General features: G+C 47.2%; 1 protein-coding gene across 2 annotated transcripts in view; it reads left to right on the top strand.

The window, feature by feature from the left end:
- Positions 1-15,348, top strand: part of LOC142571812 (neurotrimin-like) — a 174,033-nt gene extending 158,685 nt beyond the window's left edge. The window contains exons 8-11 of one of the 2 annotated variants that reach the window (XM_075680444.1): positions 1,526-1,600; positions 3,378-3,446; positions 4,215-4,298; positions 12,782-15,348. In XM_075680444.1, coding sequence (XP_075536559.1) covers positions 1,526-1,600; positions 3,378-3,446; positions 4,215-4,298; positions 12,782-12,903 — 350 coding nt within the window. In that variant the 3' untranslated portion in view covers positions 12,904-15,348. The remainder of the gene's footprint in view (positions 1-1,525; positions 1,601-3,377; positions 3,447-4,214; positions 4,299-12,781) is intronic. The other variant, XM_075680445.1, reaches the window with a different exon arrangement.
- Positions 15,349-23,385: the final 8,037 nt, after the last annotated feature.

Raw genomic sequence — 23,385 nt, 5'->3', positions numbered from 1 at the left:
GACCATCGCCTTTATCATAAACCTGTGCAGCTCTGTAGTGCAAATCACAGTTTTGAGCCATAGTTCTTGGTGCAAATAAGAAGTTCACTCGATACCCCGGCCCTGCAAAAATGGATGTCCAGAGAAGATATTGCAAAAGCGCCACCCTTGCTGATCTGCGTATGAAAAGTTTAATTACTTTGGACAAAGGGTAGTGACAATCGATTTGTGGTCGCTGTGGTTCCTCGGGAGCCCTAAACTCTGCGTGATCTACCCACTGCCGTGCTGTAACGGGAGTGTCTATATACGGGAGCTGCAATCGGGGTAGTTCAGCCTACATGGGAATAAACGGAAGTACTTTGATTCGACTAAACTTCGTCCTTCTGGATTCGAACTGCTTCATGACCTTTGCAAACTCGTCATTTTCAACAGAGTTCTGTGTAATAAATAAATAATATTATTAAGAACGTTCGGCGTCAGGATTCGAACCTAGGACCTTCAGTACGGAAGTCCGATATTGAAAGCTTTCCGCTACGCACGCATGCACCGAGAAGCCGCATAGAACGCCCTTATGAATTTCTCGCGAGCTAGTCATCAATTTATTTATTTATTTATTTATTTATTTATTTATTTATTTATTTATTTATTTATTTATTTATTTATTCTCAGGGCCACTAGGGCGTTACGGAGAGGAGCGGTTAACTCTTGAATAACAGCGCGGAAATGGCAGGCTTGAAATTGACAGGCTCGTCGGAATATGTGGTTCGGATGTTTGTTTTGAGCTTGTTTTTTTATTTTTTGAAACGAATGCTGTTCTGTATATTGTATGCGTGATTCTGCCTAACGTGGGCCAGGAGCCACATCTCCTGGCCCTGCACTCCCACAGGGATCGGCCTACATTTTTCGCTAACGGACGCGGACGCGAAAAATGCAGACCGCCAAGAGGCTAACAGGTGCGCTGTAAAATTTTATTGTGTGATCGTGTATGTAATTTTGAGCTTGAGCCTAATGTCCGGGCTGTACTCGTGTACAAAGAGATGGTACTTAAAAACCGCAGATCACTATAGCCGGGTACAACATTAGAAGGCAGCGGCATTTGGCCCTCAAAGGTGGATGCACACGCGCCTAGTCCAATGGGCGCGCACTCTAGACTTACGTCATGGGCCGGACGGCCGGTGACCCCGCCTACGGAGAACATTCGAACTGGGCCGAGTCGCGTCAGCGGGACTATTTTCTTAGTCGTGCAGGCAATCGGCTGCCGCACTTGGGTCGTCTGGGCGGGGCCTCGCCTGCGTTCTTAAGTTGTACTCGACTTTAGTAACTCATGGTGCTTGAACCTTTTTACAGAAAATTATGTTTGATGGATATTTGAGTGTTTCCGGTGGTGCTTTAGGTCGTTACTTCTCGATGAAAAGAAAATGAAGAGCAGACCTTGAGCATTCGCTTCACATTTCGTTGCAGTATTTCTCGCGCTTTCATGGATGACACGTTATGCGTTGGGTATCGGTTTTCCTTTAATTTCACACGTCGTTCGACATCCTCGCAGAAATACCCCGGCCGACGTCATCGACCATCGCGTCTTCCAGGGAGTTCCAAGTCAGGAAACACTGGGAGGCAACCTGTAAGATTGTATTCTTTTGTGCACGTACTTTCAAGATGACAACTCGCATTGTGTAGTGTCAAAAAAGCGTCCTCTTACTTTTCTTCGCTTAAAGTTCCTCAATGCTTTTCCCTGCCAGGAATGCGGCACATAAAAGTTGGTTTGCTTCCATTCAGGGTGGCACAACAGACCCTTAAAGAGAAAGTGACAGAGACACAGAACATGTAAGGTATGCCAGGGAGTTCACTGAGCACACAATTCTGATTTGCACCCTAAGCAAAGTGTAAAGGGCTAAGGGATGAAAATAAAGAAAGGAAGAAAAAACTAACACGGAATTTGCGTTCATGCGGTGCTACATATCGAGAGTACAGCCGCTCGCTGAGGTCTGTCGGAAACAGGAACAGCAGCAACGAACATGTCGCTCTCTGAGCTTCCAGCTTTGGCCATGGTCCAAAGACTTTTGTGCCTGAGGATAAGCTTAAATTCAGTGTTCCAAAAAAATAAATTATGGGGTTTTACGTGCCAAAACCACTTTCTGATTATGAGGCACGCCGTAGTGGAGGACCCCGCAAATTCCAACCACCTGGGGTTCTTTAACGTGTACCTAAATCTAAGTACACGGGTGTTTTCGCATTTCGCCCCCATCGAAATGCGGCCGCCGTGGCCGGGATTCGATCCCGCGCCCTCGTGCTCAGCAGCCCAACGCCGTAGCCACTGAGCAACCACGGCGGGTTCAGTGTTCTAAGGTTGTGAGGTCTAGAAAGTGCTGGTCGTTGTATCGGGTTCAGATGAAGAGCGCATTATTGATAGACTATGCTCACAACCGCAAGTGTCGCGGGAAAATGTGCCATCCATCCTAGCGAGGCACTAATGATCGTTTGCTGCTTCCAACCACAAGCGACGCAATAATGTTGCGTTGCAGCGGGAGAAGCCTTGTGGTAGCTGCGACATCCTTAGAGGGAATTTGCTACCCCCTTCCAGCAGGCGGGCAAGCCGGATTCTTCTATTTAGCCTCCCTACAAATTCCTTAAGCTCCTCTCTGCAGTGTCCAACGATAACGTTTTGCGCAGGCGAGAGCAAAACATTTAAAAATAACCGCCAATACAGGGGATTAAAACCAATTGCATCAGAACCCGAATGTGTATGCTTCCTCTCCCGTGGCATATATTTTTAAGGACAGCCACCATTTTGGATAATGGACTCGTAAATTATCTGAACGAGTGAATTCGTGAAGAAAGACGTCGCATCTGTTCTTTTCCTCGCTATCTTGGCAACGGAAACGCAACTCGCTTGTGAAACGAAAAAGAAGAAAGAAAAAGAAAAAGAAATCATAATGTCCTGTGGGGAAGCGACCACATCAATCTTACTCTTTGTCAGACGGTCGATCGAAGCTCTTTAAAGCAGCGTCATCGAGTTCTCGGGGATGTAGTTGTATGCAGCTCAACGAGTAAATTTGATCAATAACTAATTCAATACAAAGCAGACGTTCTGCAACGTGGACACTGGGTGACGGTGTACTTGGAAAAAAAGAAGAAAGAAATCAAAGGAAAGGTCGCATTAGCTGAGTGGCCCTCTTCCGAACAGAGCGCAATATTGTCCATCTAGATGGTTAAAGAAAATCCATATTTTTACTGCTATCACTTTAATGTGCCTGCTCGATGAGTTGGTGCTGGAAGTTTATCTCATTTTCATTTTACCAAATGACCTCCTCGTTGTAAACTTGAAGCTACGAGGACCTCATAACACTCCAACGCGAGATGCCCTTTATACGTATATACGCTCCTTCGTATCTTTTCAGCAACTCAGCAATCCAATGGGCCCCGGCACCACTTGGGAACGCACGCTTCCAACGCTCTGCTCAAAGAAGGTGCGTATACCGAAAACTTTTCTCGGGGTGTTTTCTTTTTGCATCGGAGTATTACTAATTCAGTGCGACACCTTATTAAGGTTTCCTCACCATGGTCAAAGCACTTTTCTTTAGGAGATTTCACTTACGAATGCAGTTTGCACTGCTTAAATGAAAGTGAAGAACTTAGGCAATCAAAATTTAAAAAAATAAAAAAATAACAATAAAATAAAGTGACATCAGAGTTTTAGTAGGTAACAGTTCTAACAAGTGAAATAAAATGAGTTACAGATAATTACGTGACCCTTGCGTGTATCGAGCAAAAGTAATGCAGCGTTTCGTTTTGTTAGGTGGCTCATTCGCAGTAACACTCACTATTAAGCTCAGGAATAATCCATAACATAAGTACAAAAGTGTCATCTTGTATGGCTGCTGCAGGAATTAAAAGCTAAATAAGCTTAATGAATAAGTCAATTAACTTATCCAACTTAGTCAACTGACAATAATTCAACATACTAATCACTTTTCTTGCTAGAAAATTGACAAGCCCTAGGCGATGAGAATCATCGTCTGGCTCAGTAATAGCTTATACAAGTTGCCAAATAGACCGAAGAAACGTCTGCCACAGAAACTTTTGGATTTCGTCGAATATCTTTCTTTATTGTAACAGTTGTGTAAATAACGTCATTATCAGATGCGGCATAGCAGGAAGTGCACATTACAATTATCAGATTGCGAACCGAGCGAGCGAACTGATTATGAAACATGAATTTTTAAAAATTCCTCTAGGGCGCAGAGGAGAGTACTCTACTGAAGAAGAAGGCACTCAGGGTTACCCTTCTCCCAACTTCAACCAGGACTACGAGAGATCAGGTAAGTCTTCTAGAGCCTATTAGTTGTTTCTTTGGAGTTGTTTTTTTCTCTCTCTCGTCTTCAGTTATGAGTGACCCCCGAGTCCTTAATACTTCTTGATACCCCACGCTGCAGGCACAACAATAAGTTTATTTCTAGCACCAAGCGACGAAATATGTCTTGCCCACCTCGCTATTCGACTGTTCTGGCTTACCAGGGTTCAATTATTCGAGTACTTCCAAATAATCATTAAAAACATTTTCTTTTAAACGAACGAAGATAAAAAAAAACCGGGAGAATAAACAGAGGCCTCAAATCACGGACGAAAATTATTAGCCCGCGAATGCGCCAGATAAAATCGTGCTGAAATCGCACAGCATAAGCCCAATACATTCACAGCTGTCTGTTGTTCATATTTATTTTTGGCTATCTTGCATTTCTTTCTTTATTTCGCTTGGTTTCTCTCGGCCTGCGAAGATTCGAGCATATACTATTTTTAGAGCACCGGCCCCTGTCCTTCGACACAGCCCGTCATCGTTGGCGTGCATATACGTGTTTTATGAAGCCGTGACAGCAGGGACGTCTTATGGCTATGTGTGCTCCGCACAATGCGCCAGCGCGGTCAAGCCCTCGTGCGCGCATTTACATGCGACCAAGCGACGTGCCTCTTCTTCGGAATAAATGGCCAGCCCGTGTGTATCGTGTATATAGGATTGCCCCCCCCCCCCCCCCCCTCGTCGTAGTCGTCCGCTATGGCGGCGACATCACTCGACAAGCGGGCCGACGCTGCAATTTGCCGGAATGGGCGCCCATCGTGCCCGTCGTCGCCGTCCTCTACAGTGCGCTCATTTACGGCCGCTCGTATAACGGGAGAGGCCCTTTGCCCCCCGCGGTGTTGCACATCCGCCGGCGTTCCCTTACACGAACCCTTTTCCCGCCATTCTCGTCCATCGCGGAGAAGCGATCGGTCGTGCGCTTAGTAGCACAGAGTGTGCGCGGTAAGGTCGAGGTCACCGGTTCGATCACCGGCTTTGACAACCGGCGCGTTTCGACACCAGTGCAATTTTTTTTAGGGGGGGGGGGGAGTTCACACCTCTACCTACTGCAAATCAACTGAAAAAAAAGTGAGTCCTGCTTGAGCGCTTGGCCTTCGTTTTTTTTTTTCGTTAACCTCCGCGGTTGCTCAATGGTCACGGAGTTCTGCTGCTGAGTACGAAGTTGCGGGGCCGATACCCGACCACGACGCCCCATTCTAATCGTGTACGAGTTGCAGAAACACTCGCGCATCGAGATATACGTATACACGATAAATAACTACCGGTAATAAAAAAAAAACTTATTCCGTAGCTTTCAGCAGTACAACCTCTCTGAGCCGCTGGGCTGCTTTCAGACGTCGTGTCCCTCAAATAAGTAAAACGTTGGTCGTCGGTTCGATCCCATGGCTGCGACGACGGGCAGACGCGACTGAAATACACTGATGGACGTGTGTCGAAATCTTGGCGATCCACGTTTTGGCAACTGTAGATTAAACGAAAGTGAGCCTTCCTTGAGTGCGTTGTCGTGAAGCGGTCCCATCGTGCGCCATGCTTCCACGAAACTGTCCTGTCCGATGCATCGCAGGAAATGTGAATCGCGACCAGTGTAACTATAGTCGCAACCTATGGCCGTCTTTTCGATGTTCTGTATGGCGCATCCATGAATGGTCATGTATGGCGTAATGTTTATCATTTTACTCTGTGGCGAACAGCCTAGCTTGCAACGTTAGCCTTCCAATGTTCATCTTTAGAACCCGCATTTCTTTTTCAATCGAAAAAAAAAGTTGTGCACTAAGGACAGTCGAGAGGTCAAGCGCTTATAATAAGGGCGGCAGCTCAGTTTTACTTACTATCGTGAGCAATATGCGTGGGAACACGCGAACGCATGGCAAATAGCCTAGAAACCGAGTTAGAGCGATACGCGGATGGCGGTGTCGAAAACAGAGGAGGAAGGGGGACGCTCTTCCGCTAACTGTTGGCACTCCCACGGCGCCTACGTTTGTCGAAAACGGCAGCTTACGGCATTTCACTGGCCGCCGACAACCGATAAGACGGTTACGTGCACAGTAACTTCCAGCGAGTCATTTTATTTTCAGTCGTGTCTTTCTTTTCTTTTTTGAGCGCAGCTTTTAGGCGCCCGTTTTCGCGTTTAGCGTAAGGTATTTTCAGATATACCCCCATAGGACCTGATGTATATCTTATGGAGCGCATCGTGTCACGTGTTCCAGATAGACGGACAGATTTCCCAAGGAAGTAGCTCTCGAATGTTAACGCTTCAAGACAATGCTGCTATTGGCCACGCTTCGGTGCACAAAGTTATCAGTAACCGCAATATCAAACAGCTTTATCAATGTGCGCTGGTGATGCGAAGTTCCGCACTTTGTATAAAGAGACGCATGGTGGGAGTGCTAACACTTATTAGAACAGTGTCCTCCTCTCCACTTTGTTTCCGACGGCGGCTGCCACGCATCGCCCATTGCAGGGTTCGAGGCTATCTTACACGCGCTCCTGTGTTCCCGCTCATAATTCTCATAATAGTAGAAACTCTGAGGAACTGGGGCAGTATTCACATTTCATTCGTAACTGTAGTCGTAAGTGCTGTTCCCTTCATTAATGCTATATGCAACATCACACTTTATAGTAACATTAAAGGAGCGCAAAAAATGATATGGACAAGAGACTGATCAATAAAAGAGTCACATGTGCTGGATGGACAGTCTTCGCGCGCGTAAGGACTTACTAACTTCCTGTTCATCCCATTTTAAGACAGTGGACAGAGCAGTTGCGTCCTATTGTTTGTAATCAATGGTACGAAAGTCATGTGACCATTGCGCTGAAACTAGTTTTAGCAGTGAGTTGTAAAGGCTACGGAGGGCTGATTACCCTGAATTTACTTTAGTGGCAGTAGCCGAAATCCTTCTTCAGAAATTGAAAGTAAGACGACATAACAAAGAAAAACATGGAGCAGAACGCAGGAACAGACCTTGAGGGGTACTCTAAGAGAGAGAGAGGTATTTATTATGATAGAAAAGCTGAGAAGTCGGCCTGAATCAATGTTCTGACCTGTTACTCGGCGTTGGGCGAAGGGGAAAGGCTGTAGACAGAAAGGAATGCGCATTTGCCTACGCAATGGGGCAGCTGCAAGGGCGTGCCCATGTTTGGCTAGATGACAATATTAGGTCGAAGCAGGGGCAGTGTGGCGCGTGAGCTCTTGCAGGCTTTCTTTATCCCGCAGAGGCGGTGCGATTGCGTTTGTGACACATTTGTTGGCTCGAGGAAGGGAGAAGCTAGGTTGGTGGAAGGAAGGAAGGAAGGAAAAAGTGGAGAAGGAAAGGCGGGGAGGTTAACCAGTTTAGCTCAACCGGTTTGCTACCCTACACATAGGAGGGGGACGGGGGGATGAAAGATGGGAAAGGGAGAGAGAGAGCACATAGCAGAGCACACACATTGTCAGTTAGAGTCCACCACTCTTGCGTGGTGCGTGGTATCACTGTCACAGCCACTTGTCAAATACCGTCTTTTTCAAATATTGAAGTAGACCCTTCGTCGCCTTTAGCTGCGATGTCTTCTGTCGGTGACATGTGAAAATTGTTTCGTGTGACAATGGTCTAGTGCTAAGGTGCGCTAGAACGGATGCCAGGGACTGTCGCTGAACATTATATTCAGGACAGTCGCACAGAATGAGTTCTAGCGTTTCCTCGCAAAGACAGGCATTGCAGAGAGCGTTGTCGGCCATTCCAATGCGAGATGAGTAAGATTTTTTGAAAGCCACCCCTAGCCATAAGCGATAAAGCAGAGTGGCCTCTCTTCGGCGGCATCCAGTTGGCATACAGAGACGGATCAAAGAAGGCAGGTTGACGGTTGCTCCCGTTGGTCTGGCTGTTGTGTGCACCGTAGAGAGAGCGTGATCTCCTGTGCAAGCAATCGAAGTCTGCTAGCTGCGTCGGACCGCGAAAGTGGTATGGCCTCTTCCTGTGTGTCTTCAAGAGCTGCCCGAGCGGCATTATCGACGTCTTCGTTTCCTATGACGCCGCAGTGACTTGGCAGCCACTGAAACGTCACATGGTGTCCTTTCTCATATGTATGGAGTAGGCATCTAATATCGAATACGAGATGTTCGAATGGCCCTCGACGCAGAGCTGCTAGCACAGATTGTAGGGCTGTCTTTGAGTCGCTGAAGATTGACAATTGTCGAGGTGGCTCCCGAATGACGAAACAAAGTGCAGCGCGAAGAGCAGCTAGTTCCGCAGATGTCGATGTCGTTGGGTGATCAGTCCTAAAACTGATGGTAATAGCTCTTGCTGTGACAACCACAGCACCGGACGTACTCTGTATGTTTGTGGAACCATCAGTATAAATATGTACACTGTCCGCGTACCTCTCGTGCAGAAGAAGCAGATACAGTTGTTTCAGCACAGGCGACGACAGCTCAGACTTTTTTACCGATTCATGGTACACTTAAATAGACTGTTGGGCTGATAAGACACCAAGGGGGTATCGATGGTTTAGATGCAGCGGTGAAGCCTGAGGGAAGTTTTTCGTTGTACTTGACGATACATTTAGTGAATGGTGCTTGGTGCCTGTCTCAAGGTAGTGTTGCAAGGTGGTGATAGGGGGCACGTGCAAAATGTCTGATGTGCGTTCTCAGGGCTTCCACCGTAATGTGAGTTCGCATTGGATGGTCCCGAGCAATCGCAATAGTTGCATCTGTTGATGTGCATCTGGGCGAACCAAGGCAAACTCTGTGTGCTTGAGCTTGTGCTGCCTGCAGAAGACGAATATTCTTTTTGTAGGTGATGTTCAGTACAGGTAGACTATATCTTAAAAAAACTGAGAAAGAGAGCTCTGTAGAGTTTCGGCATTTCAGGGCTGCCAGAGTCTACTGGCAGCCCCCCACATTTTACCTGTCAAGTATTTAAACAACTGGGAAGTTGCTGTCAGGCGCCGTTTCATGTAGGCCAAGTGCGGGCTCCAACAAAGGTCTCGGTCAATAATTACGCCAAGAAATCTGTGAGTTCTGACATAAGAAATGGTCCGCCAATTGATTGAGATGACATAAGGCGCCATTAGTTTGCGAGTAAATGCCACTAGTGCACATGTTTCTGGTGATATGCTGAGACATTGTTTACACAAGAAGCTCGCTGTCAAAGTTGCCGTTGTTTGAAGCCGCGCACGTTTCTGAGGACGTGTGACTGCCGAAGTCCAGACACAGATGTCGTCTGCGTACATTGAAATTTTGGTGGTAGTTGGCAAGTATTCAGCAAGTCCAACAAGAGCGAGGTTGAATAGCGTCGGGCTGAGAGCACCGCCTTGATTAACGCCTCTGATGGTATAGCGTCGCATCGTTGGGCCACCGTCAGTTAACACATAGAATTATCTTGCAGACAGGTAACTTGCAATCCTTAAAAAGACTCGACCACCTAGGCCAACCGTCGCAAGAGCGTCGAGAATGGCCTCATGTAATACGTTATCGCATGCGCCTTTCACATCTAAGAATAAAGCTGCAGATAAACGCTTACGGGACTTCTCGTGCTGGAAATATGAAACGAAATCAACTACATTGTCGATGGAAGAGTGGACACGTCGGAAAACAGCCATGGAATTCGGATAAATCTTGTAGTGTTCAAGGTACCATTCGAGGCGGCCAAGGATCATCCGTTCCATTATCTTTCCTACACAGATGGCCAGCACTATTGAGCGGTAAGAGGTGAGCTCCAGTGAGGATTTGCCCTGCTTCAAGATTGACACCAGGAGGCTTACTTTCCTTTCGTCAAGAACATTTCCCTCCTGCCATGAGGAGTTGTAAAGACCCAACAATTCTATCCATGCGGATTCTCCGAGATAGCACAAGGCACGGTATGATATACCATCTGGACCCGGAGATGATGAGCGCCTGCAGAGAGCTAGTGCCGCCTCGAGCTCATCCTTTGTAAAAGGAAGGTCCATGCGGCATTCACGGGTATGGGGACGTCGCCTCGGGCTGGAGAATTTGGACGAGTTGCTTGGTCTGCGATCCGTGCACAAAAGTTTTCTGCGACATCGATGTCCTGCCGCCCTTGGAAAAGCGCGAGCGCCTTCAATGGAAAACGCCGTTCCGGAAGGCAACGCAGACCTTGCAGCGTTTTCCAAATGTGAGACAGTGGCTTGCGGGGGTCGAGGGCCTGCCAAAATGTCGAGTGCCTGGCAAGTGTCGCAAATGTCGAGTGCCTGGAAAACTATCACTTCGCGCATGCGCCTTCTTTGAAGACGTACGATGGTGCAGACGTCGACGCCGACGCCGGACTACTTTGGCTGCCTCCCTGTGGGCCGACTTGTCTCTGGCCGTTTGCTTGAGGACCGCGCGCTCCTTCTTGATGCGGGGACACTCTTTCGACGAGGCCGCGTGAGGGCCGCCACAGTTGGCGCACCTCAGAACCGTGGCACCGCAGGTCTCTTCTGCATTAGGTTCAGCGCAACGGGGACACAGTAGCGAGTTAGGACACACGCCCTTGACGAGGGCGTGTGTCCCAACTCCTAGCCTGAAACGCTGATGACATTGAAGCGGCATCTGGATGAATGGTCGAACCGGATGTCGGAAATGTCCGACTTTAACGTGGGATGGCATACACTCCCCCTTGAATATTACTTTTACGCAGCGCGTATTCCCAAGGCGACGCACTTGCGTAATAATCGTGCCTTCGTATGCCGGCTTGATGAGGCTAGGTAAGTCATCATTGGGAATGGCAATGTCAATGTCGTAAATCACACCGGCTATGGATGTGTCGTCGATCGGGATAAAGGGGCGCATTTTGATTCCGTCTAGCTCTGTGATTTCTTGAATTTTTCCAAGCGCACTCGCGTTGTACACGTCTATAGCGAGTATATTCACGCGTGGATTTATTCTGTCTTTCATTTGATCCGGCACCGCAGATTCCAGAAAAATGGATAGGGCTTGCCTGTTCAGCAATCGTAGGTTGCTGGAGGGTTCTTCCGGCATAAGGATGATGACGTGTGGCCAGCGCGCAGGCCCTGACTTCATAGTCGTTGTACTCGCTGGAGTCGACGGCGCTGTGTTGAGGATCTTTCTCTTCGCCCTCTTACTCCAGACGGGTATGAAGCCGTTGTCCGATGTGTCGCCTTCCGACATAGAGCACAGCTCGGTGTCTTCGGTGTCACTAGGGGAGCCAACTCGCTTCCTTGCGGTTGGCGGCCGTGATGACTTCTGGCGAGGCGGGCCTCTGGCATGCTCCGCGTCCATGGCCGCAAGACGGGGAGGCGAAGCACTTCGAAAGGCGAAGATTTCACCAAAATTCACAGAGCACAGAAACCAGTGTTCTGCCAAGAAGACACAACGTCGAAACGTTGATTAGACAAGGTCCTTACATCTGATGAAGTACTGGCGGAAAGTGTTTCGTTCTGAGCACTCCCGTGACGTTTGCATCGCGCATCTACAGACCTCGAATTCTCGTTTCGTCATTTCATCTCTTCCTGAGAGGCGTCAGTTGTTAGTGAGTGCTTGTGTTGTTCAGTGGCGTCTGTGTCCTTTTATTTAGCTATTGTAATTTTACTGTATACCTTGAATAAACTAGCCTAGCAGCCGGCCGGGTTAAACATCACGATTGTTCGGCATCGGCTATTACAAAAAAAAAAGTTTCAGCGTACGACCTTTTTTTGTGAATATGTGCCCTGATTATGGAGGATCATTAGGAGCTCACGTGCACATCTCTGAAACTCGGCATCCAATTAAGAGCGCTGACAGTTTTCGAATTAACGATTTTGAGCGTATTGCGCGTTTCTCTAACTTCGATCTCCTAAAGACGAAATTCCGGCGTCCTTTAGAGAAGCCGCTTCTTTCTTCCATTACGGCAGGGGATGCTTGACGTACGCGACGGAATTTTTTTAAAATCACATTCCCCTCGTAATTACTTGACATCAGATAAACTTTTTCTGTCCACACATTAGCTTTTCTACGAGGCTAATATTTCTTTTGCTTTTTTTCGTATTAGGACAGCGAGTGGCACTTCGTGTTTGAACTGATTCATGAAGCCTCTTCTTTCTGAAGCTTCTTGTGCGTCATATGTTCATCTGACATAGACGCGCGCACAAAGATGTGCATCGAACTCTCGGAAGTAACGACCGTCATTCGCCGAATGCAATAAAAATGGCGCTGCAATATTGCACCGCCGCAAGCACAGATATTTTACTAATTCGTGTGGTATCGACGCCTTACTTCGCGCAAGTTCCTTAAGGTGCATTTAAATATCCGATTAATGCGTAGGAGCACGTACTCCAGCGTCACCGTGTGCAAAAGAGTGCTGAAATTACTATCGCAAGTTGTTTAGGTCGCAGTTTCAAGCAAACAACATTTCTGTTGTTTTTCTTTTATGTTTTTAATGGCCCGCCGTATCATTGATTGTTCGTATCACGCAGACCAAAGTTGTGCCCAACAGCTTGACACTAACCGTTCTTTTTTTTTCCCGGTTCACGCAGCAGACAAGGACAGCGCGCGACCATCGTCCGGTCACAACCTGGCTCCGCAGACTGGCATCGCGTCTTCAGTCGTGGTCCTGGCCGCAGTTAGCGCTTTGCTGCTTCGCATGTGCGCCGTCTGATCACTGCTTCCTCCGAGGACCGCTGCAATTGGGAACTACGCGTGTACTGCTTCCAGACCCTGCGCGCAGCCAACGTGGACAAAAATGAAAAAAAAGAAAGAAAGAAACTGAAAGATGAAACGCATTGCTAGGAATCGCATCTTTCTGTTCGTTCCCGCCATCTGCTTGGCCCGGGAAAAAAAGTACAGAAGGAAGAAAGAATGTCATAAACCATCACCGTTAAACGTGCGACCTCTCACGAAAGAACTGATGGACGCTTAGTGCATGGTGACAATGGTCCTTCGGTGCTTCTCAGATCCCAACAGCCGTCGTGCGTCATGGGAGATGCTTCGGGCCGATCCGCAGTGGTTGTAAGAGTAACAGCTTGAGCGCCAAAACACCGAAGCAGACAACGACGACGTCTGCTCGGGTAACCTGCGGGCACACCTGAGCCACCTACTCCCAACTTCTCCTCCTCCTCCTCCTATCCCTACTTGCTCCCTGTTTCTGTCAAAAAAAAAGAAAAAAAGAAAAGGAAACGACGTGCCAACAGATGCCAACTCAAAGGAGAAGAACCCAAGCAAGTTGTAGCTGAATTGCTTGATAATGGTGAACGCTTAACAGAACGTTGTCGCAGTTTAGCAAGTTGCAAAGTGTTTGAACTCGATAGCTGCTGCTGTTTTATTTTAGAGCGGTTGGAGTCAGAAACCATCGGTGCCCATGCACTTATGAAAACAAAGTGTCAGAGTGAAACTACAGCGTTGCGATCGCTGTGTAGAGAAGGTAACTTAAGCGATATGTTTGATTCTCATATATACATTTATATGCTTTGATGTCTTCATAATATGGCAGTATTATAAAAGATAATATAAACATGACACAAGGGGGCCCAAATTTGGTGCACTGAAATCTGATCGTTGGAGCCCGCACGTAATAATTTTTAAACCCTGCTGTTAGACTAAAGCTGTCGAGATGAGCTAAAAAAATCAAGACTGAAAGATTGACGTCTTCGCTGTTACCATGCGTTAAAGTGACGTTGATAAGTGGGAAGCAGCAGGTTCATCAAGCTTGGACTTCAAACTTCCTTTTATCAGCATCTCCTGTCCGCTGATCACAGTCCGCTTTATATCAATAAAGTTCGAAAGACGTAGGACCTATGCTTTCTGGACATACGGGTAACTATCCAGAGTAAACGTCTCACCGCAGCAGCTCTCGAGTTTCGTGTGACCGTGTGTTTTACCATTGAAGCGGGTAGGAATGAGCTGCTTGCGCTCTCTAAGCACGTGCAGTCTTTGTCAAAAGTTCAGAATCCGCTGCATCCGTGGCCAGCCTCCTCGTAGACTCGCGTACGCAGGACCCTTGTGGAACTGTTTTCGTTTCAAAGGACGAGGGATTCACAGAGGCTGTGTTCCTCGCTTTACTGAGCTTCGCACTGCGAGACGTGCTGCAGAAACTCTGCCCCAGGGTCCTGCAGCTGGTCTCCTTAGATGCGGAGCGGCTCCAGAAATTTTGACAAATGCTGTATTTCCTCGGAAGGCTGTCACAGCAGCTTCGCTTTAACTGCTCTGATGGGTTCGTGTTTTCTTTTGTGTAGTTTTATAGATGCCACATGGAGTTGAATGCACTATTTTGGTTACAACACATCGTGCGAACGGTTTTTTGTGCGTGTGTGTGTGCGATTCGACGGAGGCGAGACTGCTGACGTTCTCGCCTTTAATGGTCTCACCTAAACGGGCCGCTCCAGCGCGGTGGCACTTTTAAACGCACTAGTGAAGGGCCACGTAGCATTTCTGTAGTACGGCGTACGTACAATGCATTTTAGCTTCAGCGAGCCTGGGCTTCTGCGTTCTGCAAAATTACGCCATTACATGACTGAATTACGTCATTGCGAGCAGTTGTAAACATCTACGTCCTCCGCTGCTAATAATATACCGTATACCGTACGATCAACATTTAAACGCGGTGTTAAATAATTGACTGCTCAGCGGGCTCTCTGAAGCTAAAAGCATTAACCTTGTATATGATGCCGGGTTTGAGGCCACTACACTTGTATGTTGTTGCAGATACATTTTTTTCTTTGTTAAATGAGCAAAGTTAACTCTTATTACTGCTATAGCTACTGCTTAGTTTTCATTCACTCAGTGAGCCACGAGTATACTGCGTTCTTTTGTATATATGTATGTAGTGAAGTTGATTTCTCTCTGTCTATCGAGGTTTCATATGCTTTGCTGCGATAAAATTTCCTCGTGACAAATATTAGAGCGTGGACAACGCTGTCAGCGTCATAAAATGGTGCACTTGTTTTATTTATACCGCGCCCTCTTTCCATTACAAGATCACTTTCTTGTGCTGCGTTGCTTTTCTTTGTTTCTGCTCACTTGACTTACTGACAAGCAGCTTCTTTGTATTTACTGCTTGGGTGACAAAAACGAGCTTTCGAAGAAATAAAGTTGTACAGTACGTGGAGCTCAACAATCCCGTGTCTACGTCATTCAACGAACACAAAACCTCTTCGCGATCAGCACGATTCACAGCGAGGAAAATGTTGCAAGTCCTGTTGCACATCTCTATCCGGAGGTCGTACAACGGGCTTGCGTGTGACTGCTACTGCTACTTGCCGCAGGTACAATCTCTAAAGGCCGAGCTACACTCGCAGAGAGAGAGAGAGAGAGAGAGAGAGAGAATGAAAGAAAATGGAAGGCAGGAACATTAACCAGGTTGCACCTTGTTAACCTGGTGCAGCTAGACTGAAGCTGATAGCGGCGGTGCATTCTCGACTAGTGGGGAAGCACCACGCGCGCAGCGTCCTACGTAACGCTTTCGATTTTCTTAAGACCTAGAGGCATTAACACATCTTTGTGAATAGATATTTAAAAAAGGGCAGCTAATGCTTCGGTGGCTTTCTGTGAGGGTGACGGTCGAGTCAACGGTGCCAATATATTTTATTCTGTGAACGCTTTCTCGTCCAGTCGGCTTATAAAACAGAAACCAAAGTCTGTCTTTCATCATCGGTGACTGTCCTTGATCGCGAGGTGAAGGTTGTTTGCGCGCCCGTATCTTTTGTTATCGCTCTCGTTTATTTTCCCTTTCCATTTCCGTTTCCCCCTCTTCTCCCTCCCTCAGTGTCAGGTAGCACACCTGGTGAAGTTTGGTTAACCTCTCGGTCTTTCCTTTTCTTTCACTTTCGTGAATAGCTTCAGTTTGTGCGTATGCGCGTGTAGGAACTGCATATGTTTTTGTGTGATCACTGTGTACGCCGCAACCCTTACCCAATACCTTGAGTAGCACGCCAGGTCAGCAACCAGGCTAACACCCCCACCTTCCTTGTAAAATTTGCATTTCTATCACTAATTCTTTCTCGCAACCAGAACCGTGTACACTGCGTAAGTCGACGTAGTTTCCGTGTTAGCATAAGATACACTAAGGAGGACCTACAAGTTTTAGTTCACTGCGTCACAGAAAGCGAATTCTCCCTTCACGTGAATAAAGTGCTAATATGAAAACAAGTGCAGAGGTCGTGATAAGCTTCTTTTTCTCGCATGCTCCTTGGCCATTGGACATGTCTTGTTCAGTATGCTGGTTCTCATTAGATGGCTCAGGTTATAGGTAGTATTGTTAGTCAGGGAGTGCGTCGGACAGCACAGGGAAGGTACGCAACGACTGCGAATGCTGGGTGTTGTTGCCTGTCTTTCTGCCGTGGAATAGTTCAATGTTTCATTTACTAATAAACGTGTTATCCCTTTCTCACTCTCTCTCTCTCGTTCTATCCCTCAAATTCAGAAAGGTTGTTGCACGCAAGTCCTCTTCACCATTATTTACCGTTGACCTTCGCTAATATGTCCGCGTATTGGACAATTTGCGTATGTTTCATTTGCCCTATAGTAATTTAAACTGTCATATCCCTCTCACTTTCACCTTACTCAGATGAGGAGTTCCAGGCTATCGACACGCTCATCCCCCCGGCCCACCTATTCTACTTTCTCTTTGTTAAAATCTTTTTCTACCAACAGCACGAATGGTGGGCGTTGGCGCTTGCGAACAGTTCCATTGTAAGAACTGTGCTGAAGATACATGGGGAGGAGGAGGAGGAGGAGGAAAGAAAGGGAAAAGGCAGGAATGTTAACCAGAAATGTGTCTTGTTGGCGACCCTACACTGGGGGACGGGGAAATACAGGCCCAACTGTGCGCGGCGGGAGATGTCCGCGTACTCTTAGCTAGCACTGCTATAATTTTATTCTTGCTGCCAGATGGCCTAAGAAAACAATAATAAAGAATGTGTTAGTCATTATACGAGTGGCTTCCAGCGAACAAACGAATAAGAGCTCCTCCACTATGTCGATCACATGCTTCGTTGGTAGTGAATGACTAAATTACAATTTACAAGAATATATTGAGTATGGGAATACAATTTGTGAATTATCCCAAATGACTAAGTGCTTCGCACATTTCAGATTCTGTATTCATGCTGAAGAAAGTACTTCTTAAAGAAAGATTATTCCTAATATAGTTCTTGCCTCTCTTATGTGTGTCTCTAAAAATATATGCCCTTCACACCTTTTGCATTCTCTCGTATAGTATGCGCTTGAAAAAGTACAGCTTTACTAAGAACAGCTCAATGAAACCACCTTATAACTAAATCCTCTGTAAGTCCGCCTACCTAAAAAACAAGGTGCCCGCACATGACCCCATCACGTCATTTTCTTTCATTCCTATCTGGCATGTTCCTTTTACAAATTGTTCACAGTCGTCAGCTGTCACTCCGGCTTCCATAAGAAGAATTGCCAGCTGCTACAAAGCTGCAATACTCCCGCAGCTGAATTTATTTCGAGGTGTTAAGCCAGATCGAAATCGATGGCAACGCCTTTTTCACTTGCTGCAGTGCCTCGTTCTGCTGCTGAACCAAAGCTCGTGCGTTCAATTCCCGGTCGTGCTGGGCGCAATAAGGCAACACGTGCGTAGCCACCACAATGGCTTCTCTAATTTCCTGGGTGCTGCATGGGGACGCTAATAAATAAATAAATAAATAAATAAATAAATAAATAAATAAATAAATAAATAAATAAATAAATAAATAAATAAATAAATTCTTTTGTAGCAATGCTCACATAGCGAGACGCACCTTGCCAAAAAAACACTCGACTGTTCAAAGAGATAGACGATGGCTTTACTGAAAGTTGAAAGGGTTAACCTCGGGGAAACATGCTTGACATCTACTCCAGATGCAAAATATGTGAAAGACGCCAAGACACATGTTCCGTGAAGACAGTTACACAGCGGACGCAAAACGGGCACACGGGCCGTCCGAGCTATATTAAATGTCTGAAGACGCACTGTGCCTCACTGACACACAAAAAAAATCGTTTAACTACTTTACGCATCACCCAGTTTGCGAACAAGACATCCATGACAGAGCTACTGTGGTGCCGTTGAGATTTCAACTTCGCGTGCTATAGGGTAAGCTGAATGTATAAGCCAGGAGTCTGTCACACAGTGCATTCAAAAGTTAATTATGCTTCCTCGATGATGTCGCAGGAAGGAGAACATAAATAATATAAATGATTAAAGAAGGAGCTTATTCTTCTTTCGATCTCGCTTTTGTGTAATCGCTTCACGGAGAGAGAGAAATTTTTCTATGTGTGCTGGAGACGCTAGCCTAGTCATACGCCTAGCATGCCTCTTCAGATGACAAAGGTGATGAATGAAATGACCCGCGCGTATGCGTTCACACGCACAAAACACGGACAAGTAAAAACCACAGGCACACAAAATAACGAACATTTAGAGCATCTGGTTGAGGTCAGTGTTCCAGAGGATCACTAATAGCGCCTTTGTAGCGTGCGAAGTGCTAGCGGGGGCTGCTCCAACGTTGTATATGCAAGGTCTGCTCCAAGATCTACTTTTTTTTTTCTTTAGACAAGGGAAAATTTTTATTTAGAGCGGAAAACGTGGAACGAAGACGACGGGACAGTGCACTCTGTCTTGTCGCCTTCTTCCTTCCTTCGACGTTTTGAGCATTAAAAATGATTTTTTACTTGTCTAAGGAATGTTTCACCAACGAGCTCAAGCAGCCGCCCTTTTCATTTTCGAAGATATGGATTATAGCTGCATTTCACACCAATAATACGACTGCGCGGCAGAGATTGGTAGTTACACGTAAACACACCGCGAAACGGTTTTCCTTTTCTTTTACAGTTCATGACTTCACATATATTTATTATAGTCACCCATTTTCTCTGAATAATAAGTCTTTACTTTAACACAAAACTAAGTGAGAGGTGTGCTTCACTACCCGCACAGGAAAACAAAAACGAAAACAAACATCTTCGGAGTGACGTGCGTCAAAACTAGCCTAAGCTCTTATCACGCAGGTTAAGGTTGGCAATTCATTCGCTAAGCCCACGAAGAACGACGACGGAACAAAAAAGGAAGAAAGAAGGAAAAAGAAAAGCTCATACGCAGGATCTCCGCTAACATCTCCCAGTCGACTTGCGCGCAAAGTTGGAGGAAGTGAACAGGGGAACCGGGCGAGGGAGTGGGTTGGCGGCAAGCGACGAGAACGCTTGCCGCCAACCGTTGCCCTTGGCGCTTCCCGTTGCCCAAGTGTCAGGGTCTAGTCGATCGCCGCCCACCGGGTAGAGACGTTTAGCTCTGGGTCAGTTGCTCCGAGCACGCGAGCGGGATTGAACGACGTCGTGCGCTCTGTACGGACGCGTTGTAAAGGGCGAATGAAAAGGAAAGAGGTGAGAAAGCGTGGGTATAGCCGTAGGTCCGGGTGCCTTTGCCTCCAACGCTCCAACCCTGCTGCGCGTGCAAAATAAGGCGGAAATAAAATGGTTGAGCGAGAGCGGCCAAGTCGCTAAATGGTGCAGCGCGCATCGCACGAGAGGCCGGGGGTGGGTGGGGAAGTGGCTTGCCGACAGGCGATGCGGCAGAGAAGCGACTGTGATAAAGGCGGGTCGCAACGAAAGGACGTCCGGACGAAAATCGGCGCGCTCTTATCAGCAACGTTACGGACCGCTGATTTGTTCCGTCTCCGTGAAGAATAAACCGCCTCGGGGTCTCCCTCTCACGTCGTACACAATCTCGTTTTTGTGAGGATTCTCTCCTTGTCTTGTTTGAGCAAGCGGGTAGCTAAGCAACGTGCTGAGTTTTAACCCTATAGATGCTGCCGCTTCACCGAGAATTAACCGTGTCCTTTCATGCGGCTTCGATTACTAGCGAGCCTTACCGTGGAAACAAATGTCTTCCTCCGCGCCTTGTTGAGCGGCGCACTGCGTTTACGTCAGTCACGCACCTCTTTTTCTCTCGGGCCACCCTCCTCCGTAATGAAATAAACAGCGTGACAGCGCCTCTTCTTGTCTTAATGATATATTCTCTTGAGGCCTGCTGTAAAGTCTCGCTTGCTGACATGTATTCATTGTAAGGGTTTGTTTCGGAAGAGCAGTGTGGCTTTTTAGTAGACATCGCATAGTTTTCAGGAATTCGTTCATGGCAGGTGATGAATATCTTTTTTGGGTAATGAAACTATGGAAAAGATAGAATGAGAAATAAATGAGACAGGTAACACATATAGTCTTTTGTGTACCCCAGATACAATAAAAACAGTCTAGTTCAGGTGAATCGAACGTAAAAAATTGAGCCTTAATCTTAACAGAACACAGATGCTTCGAAACCAGCGCTAATCCGATTAGATTTCAAATATTGTATATGTGGCCGCATTCCGCATGTGCAGTATTCTGTAGCAGGTCTGCAGATTCTGTAGCTTGTCAGCCTACAGTATGTCTATAAAAGTTAAATTACGTATGCCTAAAAGCAACTCGACATTTTGAGAAGCCACTGCCCCAACAAATATCTGTCGCAGCTGTCGAGTTCCATATGGGATGATATCTTGCACGTTTGCGATTGTACTGCACCATAGTTATTTGAAGTTCGTTTGACTTGCAATCATTCATTGCAGCCGCGTACTGTTCTCAGAATTCGGATTTCCTTCTTAACTTGGAGAAAAAACACATCACAGGGTCTAACCTGAAAGTATTCAACACTCTGACAGGTGCTTTAGCGCCTTTAAAACACGGAAAAGCATTCATGCTTAAACGCGCAGTGTCTCATAGAACAAGAAAGTTAGTCGCGCCCTGCGCGTATTTGAGCCACTACCTAGCCTCTTCAAAAGCAGGGTGCGGTTCCACCGCATTGAAACAACGCAAACGGCAAAACAACTGCCAGCGATTTTCGATATTGATGGACTGGCCCTTTCTTCCGCAGGCTGTAACCACTTGTTGCGCTAGGTAGCTCTGGCGTGCACGTCATCGTATACTGTCAGCGCCTTGACTCCAGGGTTTATATGACGCAAGGTGAAACAACAACAACAACAACAACAACAACAACAACAACAACAACAACAACAACAACAACAACAACAACAACAACAACAACAACAACAACAACAACAACAACAACAACAACAACCCACCATTCATGGCCTAGAGCTAGAAGTGCCCCGCAGAGCATGTTCCTTATAGGGTATTAAAAACGAGAAAATGGCACCCGAAAGTGCGCCAATAGTCTTAACAAATCACAGTGTCATGTTTGATTCATATGATATCACTTAAAGCCTGTTGATGCGTCCGCGAAGCTGTGGTAAAAAGTGCCATCGAGCTCGTCTTGAAGCAAGAACAGGAGCTCAGTATCAATGCTGTCACTTAAAGTAGCATGTGTTGATAGCCAAGAAGAGATGCATTTTGCTTGCGTTGATATTTCAGCATCGTCGTCATTGTTAGCAGCCGATTAACTTCAAGTGCGAGGCAAGTGCCTAAGCGAGAGGTGTTCAGTTATCCTTCGTATGGCGCCAACCAGACCTATCCTGTGGCTGCACATTTCTTTATTTTCATCATTTCAAATAGTGAATCACTAGTCCAATGGGCCAAAAGTCCATTCTCAGTGTAGCCTTCAAGTACGCATGCACTAACTCTTGCAAAATCCTAGAAGTCCACTACCTGATATATAATATTAACGCAGAGGACTGCTCATCACTGTTCTAAGAACTATTTCAGCAAGTGCATGAAGAAGTGGTCCTTCCCGTCCTTGAACTTTATGAGCTGTTTGAAAGTCGTGATACTGTACCTCCATGACGCAAGCTCCTAAGCTTCTTAAACAAAGAATGGGTAATTCTTTCAAGTCTAAGTGCCCACCTAGAAGCACAAGCACAAGCTCTCTCGGCCGTTGAGTAATTGCTCTATATATCTTTTCTTCAAGACAGCACTTCAAAAAAATGAAATGTAATCCCAAATTCACGCGCGCTTATGGGCTTTTCGCGTGACCTGCAATCCCAACCGCAATTCAAGAACTCTGAATCTGCTTCAGCCATAGGTCGATGTCGTTGCGCCCTACCGAGCAGTACTTGCAGGCAATCCTCTTTGGAGAGGATTGCCTGCAATCCATTGCCATCATCCGCCCCGGCAATAATCATTAGAGTGCAAGTAAGTTTTACTGTCACATAACTGCGCCGCGTCGTTTAACGTCTCAAGACTGACGACCCTCTCTCGTCTTTCGGAAGAGTCTGCGCAACGAGTCATCCAGTCCCCTGTCAGATGGGAGAGAATTTCGGGAAAGCCAATGCATCTTGTAGTCCATAGCGCGATGTGACAAACAGCCGCGGTGTGCAACTAAACAAGACCGATCTCGGCGTGACGGGGGCGGTGGCAAAGCAGACGCGTTCCCGCGTCCTTGTGCCAATACGTAAAGAAAAAATACGAGCCTCTCTGCGGCGAAACAAACCTCGAGCACAACAAACGGGGGTCAAACAATGCCGGCCTCATCCCCAGAATTGCCCGACGACTCGCCCCCCCGGTGCGTCATAAGTCCCGCGCTCCCAGGCACAGCGTGGGGTATAAGGTACCGGAGCTTCTTCCAAGCCCAAGAACACCCCTGGCGATGGATATGATAGTCTTTTCCGGGTCCTGCCTTTTAGCTCGCTCGTTCCCTCACACTGCGGAAGCTTCCCTTTCCCTCTGTCAAAGCCCGGCTCTTGCGCTTGGATCGGAACCCTTCCGAGCCACCGTCCAGTCACCAGTTGACCACAGTGGCGCGCCACTTCCCCCCCTCCCCCTTAGTTACCTCCACCGTTCGCCCAGGGCTCTGGAAAGAGGAAGAGCGGGGAAGAAGAGAGGGGGGCGCTCGGGAAAGAAGGCGCCATTACGGCCGCGGTAGCCACCATCTCGCGCAGCCTGACCCGCGAGGCATGGCTGCGCAGTTCTTCTTGGCCCACCAGGCAGCGTCGTCCCTAATCCTATTAGAAGCTGCCAACGTTTGCCGGCCTGAAGGCATCTTCTCCCCCATCGTGTGTGTGTTGCATGCATCTTTAGTCTGCGATGCGCAGCCGTATGTTTTCTTCGTTGCACTTCCGCCCTTTCTTTTGTTTCCGTTTTGCGCCCTCCCCGCGTTTCCCGGGCCCTTCTCCTCTTCCCGGCGCTCGTGGGGAGAGCTCCGGATAGTGGAGCATAGGTG

The sequence above is a fragment of the Dermacentor variabilis genome, chromosome 2 (assembly GCF_050947875.1).
Source record: "Dermacentor variabilis isolate Ectoservices chromosome 2, ASM5094787v1, whole genome shotgun sequence".
NCBI classification, from domain to species: Eukaryota; Metazoa; Arthropoda; class Arachnida; order Ixodida; family Ixodidae; genus Dermacentor; species Dermacentor variabilis.
The sequence above is the reverse complement of the archived record's forward strand: the minus strand, read 5'-3'. Positions and strand labels throughout refer to the sequence as shown.